A 10714-nucleotide genomic window follows, 5' to 3' on the forward strand; every position below is an offset into this window, starting at 1 on the left:
CTTAGCATATCTTAAATTTGAAGTGATAAATAAATTGAAATTTTAGTAACATGAAATGCAAGCATAGTTACAGCATTTCACCTTACTGCAAAGTCACTTTACACTATACTGTAAGCATTCCAGTAAGTATGCTTGTGCTAATATAGTAAAAGATTAAGAAACCCAAAGAAGAGAATTTTGAAATAATTATTTCTATCCAACAGTTGTTGTTACCACAGATTAAATAACTTGAAATTATACTGAAACAGTTTAGTTATACAACTACAAAGAAAAATACGTATTTTTATATCTGAACTAAAATAGATTTAAATTTGTCACTTTGTTTCATTGTTAATTTCATGTGAGGATAAATCAAATTAAATCCAAATACCTGAAATACTTTCTTAGCTCAGTGAAATGAGATAGAACATTTACATGATGAGAAAATTATTTTCCTTTCCCCATTAATAAATAGCACTGTAATACAATAATGCTTTTATGGCAATGATTTATGTTTCAGATAAAACCTATCTCATATACTCTCCTCAGGTTCATAAAAGCCAGACTAAGTCCAAGGGTTCTCTTATTCCTTTTTCAGTATCCAGTTCTGGACTGATGGTAATAAAAGATCTCTGAAGATGATGTTTCTGGTTTTTGTAAATATGTCAAAAGACTAACTGCACCTGCTTCCAATGCTAAAAAGAAATTAATATGATTATAGTAGAGGAGCAATAATGTCCCAGGAAAACAGAAAAACTGAAGAATCTGCTATGACATGAGGCCCCTCTCCTAGAAAATCCTGAAACAAGGAAAGAAACGAGAACAATCCATATTCAGAAATCTAATATTCTTTGATGTCAATTTACTTACCCCTTCACTAGCATTATCCCCTGTGTTGGCCAGCATTTCTTGAAGGGCTCTGACAGATAGGGACTGTTCAAGGACAAAATTACAGATGCAAAGGTCCGGAGGAACATACTGCAAAAATACATTAAATAGTGTAAGAACAGATCATCAGAGCCAGTGAAACAGGATGAAAAGTGTGTTTGAATACACATGTATTTTAATTTTAAAATCCAGACTTAATGGTTATTCATTTGGTTTTGAGATACGTGCTATTTCCCTGTATGAAAATAATTTAAGTCCATTCTTCATAACTTGTCAGTGCAGTAACTTTACTTTTCCTAGAGCTGTATCCCTCACAGTAAAACGAAACATCTTCAGGTTCAAAAGTGGAAAGTGTTTCTCTACATATTATTGCTTTCCTGTCTTCTAGAATGACACCATGAACATTGTATTTGTTCTATAACATCACTGACAAAACAGAAGAGAACGTGTATGATCTTATTTGACGTATAAGGTTGACACTCTGAACATATTTATAGCTGTCACTAAATGGCAAAGATTCAGAATCTTATGATATAATAATATTAACTATTTTAGGAGATCTTCTCAATTGTTGGATCAATATGTCTACTGGTTTTGAAACATGAACCTTAAATCCACTTCAAGAACAGCAGACTTTTTTTCAATTTATTGGCACTGATGTGTCCAAGGAAAGATGTGTCCAAGAAAAAAAGTCTCAAGGGGAATCATCAATGTATATAAATATGTGACAGGAAAGTACAAAGAAGACAGAGCCAGACTCTATGCAGTTGTACTCAGTGAAAGAACAAGAAGAAATTGACACAAATTGAAATACAGGAAATTCTATTTAAACATGAGGAAAAAAACCTTTTTTTACTGTGAGCATGGTAAACACTAGAACAGGTTGCCCAGAGAGGATATGGAGTCTCCATCCTGAAGATATTCAAACCCTGACTAGACAGTGTCCTGAGCAATCTGCTTTAGCTGAACCTACTCTGAACAGAGGGGTTGGACTTGATGATCTCCACAGAGTCTTTCCAACCTCAGTGATTCTGTATTCTGTGATTTATGATATAGAATATGGCTATGAATGAGCTTTGAAGTGCATACGCATTCCTTTTTCTTTTGTAAATCAGTGTGACAGAAGGGAATAAAATTCTTGATAATGCTGAGTTTTAAGGTGGTGAAAAAGGAAGTGATACAATTAAGAGATTTCGAAACTTGCTGAAGTGAAGTCTTTATAGCAAGCTAATCAAGTATAGTCTTGGAATTCCCACCCTTCGATCTCTACTATGGACTCTTAACTATGGGTTTTTTGGTGTTTTCAAACACATTTTGGAAAAGACTTTGAGGCCAAAGACTTGACATTGAAATTGCATATATTATTGAAGTAAAGTGAACTCTTGCATCTTTCTTACACAACTAAATAATTGTAAATAGTAAATAGTTAATAATTTCATTAACTGCAACAGGAACAACTTAAACTGTAGCACTTGTCATCACTCATCTCCACTACGGGGTACTATTTTTTTTTTAGCATTCATTAACTGCATCTGTGTACGTATACACACGCACACGACATACTCTGTTATATAAACTCATAGTATACATATATGTGTGTGTGGGCATGTATGTATGTAGCATCCATATATACATACATGCACACAGATTGTAAGTGGAAGTTTACTCTTTAATAAGTTACATTCAAGGTCTCTCATACAACCAGACACAGAAAGATAATGTCATTTCTCAGTGAAATGAATTACAAATGAAACTAGGTTAGATTTTGTGTCTCATATTTGTTAGTAAAGTCTGGAAAGATTTACTTAGAATATTTTATCCTATGAACATAAAAATTTACACAACATTAAGCAGTCTCTACTTCCCAATGAACCTGACAGGTAAACAAAACCTCTGAGTAATACTTCGCCCATTACTTTACTGCCTTTAATTGCTCCTAGCAGGCAAATAAGCCACATCACTATTAAAAAAAAAAAAAAACCACCAAACCAAACCAAACCAACAAAAAAACCCACACAAAACCAAAACAACCAACCAAAAAAAAAAAAACCAAACAAAAAACCCAGATATTTTTCTATTGTCATCCTATGGCAGCTTTCAGATTATGCAGCATCCATTTGATTAAGACATTTTGAGTATGCATTAAACCACAATGTCCTTGAAGTACATTTGAATTTAAAAAAAAAAAACAACAACAATCTTTATAATGTCTCTCTATTTTCAACATGAAACTTGAATTCAGAAACTAAACTGGAATTTTATCTGGGAAAAAATAACATAGCTGGTAATATAGTTTCAATCAGCATCAGACTACCTCTGGTACTTAATACCACTCTAAACTGAATATGGCATGATCAGTATGATCCAACACCTACCAACTGAACAAAAGAACTCCCATCTGTCTCACTGGCCACTGGTCTTGTGCAACATAGGCTGCATTTTGATTTGAAAATTGTTGCAGCCCTTACTTTAGTACTGTATTAATGAAAGACACACTCTAAAACAATGTACTCCTAGTCACAGTTTGTATAAAACGTGCATCTTAGGTTAACACAATTAATTTTTCACTTCTTATTCTTCTTCATAGCCTATGGAGCCTTCAGCTTTATTTAAGAATATTGACACTGAGAACTATGAAATTAATGATTTTTCCACCCATGCCTTAGCTTATTGTGTAACACTGCAAGTTTGAAAGAGGGGTTAGCTGCTCTAACACTTCCATGCTATCACATACCCCATTTCTGTGGTTGGATGGCAACAAATTCTTTTTTAAATTCCACTGACCTGAGAAATACCAGTGAAAGGTAATTTATGTGGATGGTACATGATCTAAGTAGTAACTGATCTCCTTAATTAATCTAGATTGCTTCCTTTTTATTAAAAAAAAAAAAAAAAAAGAAAAATTTAAAATTAACTATTGAGTCTGTCAAGGCTCATTTGTTTTCTGGTCTTTTTGCAAATGATACTGCAAATGATAAGTTTGATATTCAACAATCTCTGTGTGGCAGACTATTTTACGCTCTTAATAATTGCACAGCTAAAAAGGGTTTAATAAAATCTCGACCATCTGCTAATCTGTGCTTTTTCTCCCCAACTCTGAGTGATGTTGTATTGTGTGGAATCCCACAAAAAAAAGAAAAGTGCCAATAAGGGATGTTCAGTGAAACAAGAATACTGAGAGGTGAGAGCCACAGGTAGAAGATGGGGAAATATTCATGTGAGGAATCTTTATGCTGAAATGAAAAACAAAATCTGTTCAGGTACTAAGATAAGATTTTAGAAATTTGCTGTAAAGTAACAATAGGCATAGGTATTTATCCCCCTTCTGGCTATGGGAAGTTGTAAAGACCACACAGAAGTAAGACTACATCATTTTCAAGAATCATCAATAAAGAAAAAAATTCAAATGGAGAATGAAGTATTTTAATTTGCAGGCATTTAAAGATACACTGAGCAAGCATTACTGTAAGTGAATTTGTGTAGCAGAATAAGTAGACTGATAAGATATAAGATATACGATAGAAGAAAGCAGGAATTTGGAATAAATAGTTCTTCAAAGTCAATGAGAGTTTTTGGGAGTTCTTCCAGCACACCTCTGCGCAGTCTTGTCCATACATACAGGAAGATAAACAAAAAGACAAATTTGATATAGGAAACCTACACAAATTTGCAAAGTAAATCTGAAGAAACAATTGACAGTTCTACCCTGACAGCTGCTCTTTTTATAAGAAGAAAATGTTTATTTCTGAAATTATTTCCAAACAGGTCTTTCATGTAGAGCTACCAGTTTTCCATCAACACACTCATAACACTGAATATACCTAATTTTTCTGAATGAGGTGTTAGGATAAGTAAAACTAGCTGGAAAACTGAACTGGAAATGTTCAATAGATCTGGAAAAAACTTGAGTCTTAAAATAATTCTATTTTCTCACAGAAATGAATCAAAGTCCAGGTCAAATTACTTTATTTTAATCTAAATTGATTTCTGGAGGAAGAGCAGAGAGCAGGTAAAGTATATCAATAGGTCAAAGCTCATAGGAGAGGTGACATGAAAAAACAGATACAAGCTACACAGTAGCTAGAGAGGAGCAACACAAGCAGTTATAGAAAAAATAGAAGACCTACAGCAATGAAAAGGGGCCACACTTTGTAATAAATTAAAAAAAAAAAGAACTATCAAAATACTTTATAGAAAGTACAGAATAGAACAGCAGGTCACCTTTTTCACAGACTTCTGATTGACTGTAGAAACGCTCATCTGCCTTAGTTTTCCATTTAAAAGGGAGACACCAGAGAAGAAATTTCTCCTTTCAGGTACACTGTGATTTACTGATAAAACATAGATTTTCACAATTTGGTATTATTTATTAACATTGTAAAGGTATGTGCATACCCAGTCATCAGTAGTGAAGGAGAGCTACCCATCCTAAGCCAGTCAATAACACACACTGGTCTAATTTTCACTTGTAGTTTCTTAGAATAGACAGCAAAATGCAGCAAAAAAAAAAAGTAAGGCCACAAGAATAACCACTGGTAAGGCCACACCTGGAGTACTGTGCCCAGATCTGGGCTCCCCAGTACAAAAGTGGTATGAAGCTACTGGAGAGAGTCCAGCAAAGGGCCACTAAGACTGGAGTATCCCTCATATGAGGAGGAGATGAGATGATGATCAATGTGTATAAATACCTGAAGTGACGGTGCAAAGAGGATGGAGCCAGGCTCTTCTCAGTGGTGCCCAGTGAAAGGACAAGAGGCGATGGGCACATACTGAAACATAGGAGGGTCTGTCTGAACATCAGGAAACACTTTTTCTCTATGAGGGTGCCTGAGCACTGGTGCAGGTTGCCCAGAAAGGTTGTGCAGTCTCTATCCTTGGAGACATTCAAAAGCCATCTGGACATGGTCCTGGACAACCTGTTCTAGGTGGCCCTGCTTGAGCAGGGGGGTTGGACAAGATGACCTCCAGAGGCCCCTTCCAATCTCAGCCACTCTGTGATTCTATGAAGAGTAAACTTCAATGAAGTTTCTAGTATCAGGCTTCAACATACAACCCCAGGTTGGATAATAGATTGACTCAATGCACGCAGTTAATGCTGGCTGAAACATTCTTACAAGCATATGCTCATGAAGAGAGCTTCATATGAAAAGACTTCAAGGAAATATTTTCTACATCAAAGAGACACAGCCAGGCAAGTACAAAGTGCAGTGGAGGGAGCGCTGAGATAAGTTTTATGTTGAAGTTTAAACTTGTTTCTCATCAGTTTTATTTCTATTTTGTCAGCCTACTATTATTTCAATACACAATAATTATTACTTATTATAAAAATAATAGCTGTGCAAATAGCTGTAGGGCAGTTTTAACCATTTTATATATAATTATATATAATATAAGTTTGTGCTGGGTTGCATAGGGGGAAATGGAGGCCCATAAAATAGCTAATCGGAAAACCCAGCTCCCACATTACACTTTGAACGCAATTCAGTCTTCTGGATTCCTCCAGGCACTATCATAACATGAAATTTTTGCAGGTGATATGCTTACTAACCAAATCTTTGCCCACAGCTTCTGGTCTGCAGTGTAAAAAACACTGACATAAGCTGGTACAGGTTATTGATTTACTAGGTTTACTTTTACCAGACCTGTAAACTACTACATTCTGTCATTAGGACAGAAATCTTATCTTAACTAGTTATAATTCCCTTCAGGCATTTAAGTTTACTTGACAATTTTGCTACCGAAAGAGATGCTAGTACATTGCAATTACTTTCGAGGTATATTTTTCTTAGGTATCGGTAGAAGTTAGCCTTGCAGCACTAGACTATCAGCTTTGAAATACATCATCTTTTAAATAAAAACAAGGAAATCAGCAATGAAGTAATATAATTAGATCACATCATTCAACAATTCTTTTATTTCTTATTTAGTATAAAAAATACAATTTTTCACCTCCAGTTAATTAGATTTTTCCCTTTACATTTTAAATATCAGACATTACTTAAGCAAACATCATCTGATAATTCAAAAAGCAGCCATATAGACAGGAGGAACATAATTTCATACTACTGAATTAATGCAAAAGTGCTTTTAAAAAGTGCATTCAAAATCCAGTCACCATAATATAAATTATTAGCAAACCAACACTGTAATAGTTTTTATTAATAAACTGTAAAGAAATAACATGCAAGTTGCTTATGGATTTATAGTAAAATCTGAACAAAAGTATTAGTAATTCTTACTCCCTTCAGCATGTCACAAAAAAAGTACCAAAACAGCTAATGGGCAACCATAGAAACACCATTTCTTCCTGTTTTTAAGAAATATACCTTCTCTTTCCTTGCCTCCCTTTACTTTTAGCTACTTCTATCTTCTGACTTTTACTACATACAACTCAGATAAAAAAATTAATCATGAAGTTACACCTTTTCATTCTGGAATTAACAGATACACTGAGTTTTCTTCCTATCTTGTTATGTTTTCCAGAATTACTTGAATGGAAAAGCATTTCTTTTCTTGATTTAACAATCTCTAGCCAAAGTTTAAGAAGAAGCTGTCACATGTACTGCAAATAGATTTTGGCTTTGGTAAAGTGGTCAACTGGAGAAGAGAAGGTAGTAGAAGCTATCACTGATTTTCTGCTCTGGACTTCTGTTGATAAACATGCCTTGAATCTTCTTTCATGCAATTTCTTCTTAACACACAGAAGAAATCTAGCTTTATAAAGTAATTTCCAGGGATAACGAAGGGATAAGGAATCCATCTCAGGTAAATAGAACCATTTTAACAGGGAGGACAGTCTTCTGCTGTCTAAAATAGAAGGACTTCTGTTATTAACTTTCCCATTTTAGAAGCTTATGGGCAGTGTTCATACTTCCCTTTTTTAAACCGAACAGACTGTGCCCTCCTCCAGTCATGGTTCTCATAGCACTTCCTAGAGCAATCTCTATTTTATCAACATTCTTATGAATTTGAATGCCATGACTGTACTCTGTATTCCTGCAGCATTGCCACAGAAGTAATAAAAAAAAACCCAAAATCTGCAGATACAGTATAACTTCCCATCTCCTACCAAGTTTCTTTCAATTATACCTCTAAAGACTATGGTAGATCTCTTTAGCACATCATCACTCAGGGAACTTATGACTGTGTAACATCCACCATGATGTTCACATTCCTTACAGGGGACAAGAATAGCTTCCCATTTTGTAAGCATATTTACATGCTCAGTTATTAGACTTTACACAGGCAGCACTGAAATATACCTCTACTTTCCATTAACATACAAGGCACTGCAGATCTTCCTGTGTGTCATGACTTCATCAACTGCCAGCTCCCCAATGTTTTTATAATCTGAAAAAATTGTGTATGTTAATTTAATTGATGTCTTAGTTGACAAAAATACTCAACAGCATAGCAGTAAGAACAGAACCCTGTAGGATTTTATTAGAAACACATCTATTCAGTAATTATGTTTTAGTCCACTGGATGTGTGCCATTTTGGTTTTCTCTTTCTTATTTCATAACCAAAATTTTGTCCAAATGTAAATGAAAGTAAGCGTCATTGCTAAGGGTTGTTGCTAAGTATTGTACTCTCTAATCATCCAGATCAACCTTCTACACTTCTTATTTTTCAAACAGATGTATTTACATGCCTCTTTCCAAAATTTTTCACTGTTCTCAGTCAAGACTAGCAGTTCAGAAAGCTCCTTGGTAAGCTCTTTTAAAGCAGTTACATACAAGTTTTCTGAACCTCTTAATTTTAAACAAACTTTAGAAGCTTCTGTAGTATTGTCTGCTAGGAAGACACTTACAAAATGTAAAGTAAATCTATGGCATTCTACAGTAATGCATACCATTCCTCCTTTTCTCATAATACGATGAGCAACATGCTGTCTTACACATTGAGATGGTCATCATCAGTAATAGATAGACCACATTGCAGTTGAGCTGTTGATTAATAAAAAATTCCCAATCACTGTTGAAGATTTTAAGACAATAGTTATGTGAAAACTAACTGATTTTACTTAAGCATGTGAAAAGATTATTGGTGATTTGTAAAGCACACCAGAGATAAATTATCTGACTGAACTCTTGGAATGCAAAGAAATGCAAATTTAGAAGAAGCATAATTTTTCACCTTAGAGATGAACAAGGATCTCTCATACTGCATAAATAAACACTGCATATGTAACATGGTCATAATACCTAGACTAAAAATAGGACCACATGGCAACATTTCAAGAGAAAAGATACAAAGACCCCACTAAAAAAAATCAGGAGGAGAAATAAATTGTCAGGAAGAAGAGAAAAGAAATAGAAACACAAAACAAAGAAGAAGAAAATGATGCAGAGAAAACAAAGAAGAGAGGGAGAAGGTCCTCCTCCGTTTGTCTTTATTCTTAACATTCTGCTCTAGTACAGGTCTAAAGTTTCACCTCTTCTCTCCTTTCTCCTCTCAAGCTCCTCTCACTATTTTCTTTTATTTTTAATTCACAGCTCTCTAGCTTCTTTTTTCCATTTGCCACTTGTTATCTTTAAAGCTTTTCAATTACTTAATAATTCTGTTCCTTGTACTCTCAACTTTCTGATTAATCAACACAGTTAGAAGCAACACTTAATGCCAGTAACTAACAGGTGACAATGCTTCTAAAATTATCAATCCAGTGTATCATGATATTTGAACCCACAGCAGTAATAGGAATACATTTTTTAGTGAACTTAAATCTTAATAAGAGTCTGGAGACTTAATCTTGAAAATATGAAGTATTTCAGTTACAGGAATTATTTTAGATAGTTAAAGAATAGTGGCTTTTGACTGTTCACAGGTATGCCTCAAAGTATATTTAGAATCTCTAAGAAATCTCATGTTGCAGTCACAGAAAGAAAAGCATACAAAAGATGCATCTAGCATCACATTAAAGAAACTGTAATTAAATGTATTCATGGATAATAAGTAGGTTAACATTCACTGATCGGTTACACCAGTTGAGAGTATTGACTTCTTACTTTAGCTTCTGATGTCGGTTCCAAAAAGCATAGGCGATTCCCAAGTCCCTCGGCTGCCAAGCAAAACTTCCTTTGTTCTTTGTGAATACTGGCAACACACTGAAGTACTACTTCGTCATCCTGTCACAAAACGAGAGAGGAGAAAAAAAGTAAATATTTGGAAGTTACATACACACTATAACGCTAAGAAATCCTGGATAACAGAATCTGTTGAAAATGAACACATTATACTCCTATAATTGATATCATGTACATATGCAGAGATTCTTTTGATGTGTATGTAAACAAATGTTTATGTATAGATTGATATTCAAGACTATATCAAAGTAACAAAGACTACATACTGTCTCCAGGGCTTTCACAAGCGTTGTGTCCTTCTGTTGCTTTAGCAGTGGCTTGCTATGGTGCCATAAAAAAAAACTGTAAGTAGACTGTTATTTGGTTTTACTCAGTAAAACATGTTTAATGTTTACAGTAAAAACCTGTTACTGTGATTTTGCAAACAGCAGTAACCTAAATATAAACAATTTTATTTTGTCAGCACAGTAAGCCCTCAACACAAGTCCTCTGAATGCATGATCTTAACTTTTAAGGTCTCATTTAATTTAGAAACCTCTGAGTACAACCGAAGATCCAAGAGGTATTTTTCAAGTGACAGTTCAAATAAGCCATAAGAACTTGCTCCTCAAAAGACACATTCCAGGAATAAGAACACTGTGGAAAAGTGACATGAAACGGCCCTATTGTTTAGTTATCCTAATTATTCTAAAAGCTCTTTTACAAATTGTTACGTAATGCAATGCCAAAGACACACTTATAAAAGTGCCAAGTCCTTATTCAC

At 34.5% G+C, this 10714-nt stretch overlaps 1 protein-coding gene across 1 annotated transcript in view; it reads right to left on the reverse strand.

Moving 5' to 3' along the window:
- LOC104072332 (ryanodine receptor 3-like) overlaps positions 1 to 9993 on the reverse strand; it is a gene marked incomplete at both ends in the record, with an annotated part of 79661 nt that extends 69668 nt beyond the window's left edge. The window contains 2 exons of the mRNA XM_009576488.1: positions 850 to 957; positions 9874 to 9993. Of these exons, the coding sequence (XP_009574783.1) occupies positions 850 to 957; positions 9874 to 9993 (228 nt within the window). The remainder of the gene's footprint in view (positions 1 to 849; positions 958 to 9873) is intronic.
- Between the last annotated feature and the right edge of the window lie 721 nt (positions 9994 to 10714).

Source organism: Fulmarus glacialis, unplaced genomic scaffold (genome assembly GCF_000690835.1).
Source record: "Fulmarus glacialis isolate BGI_N327 unplaced genomic scaffold, ASM69083v1 scaffold3624, whole genome shotgun sequence".
NCBI lineage: Eukaryota > Metazoa > Chordata > Aves > Procellariiformes > Procellariidae > Fulmarus > Fulmarus glacialis.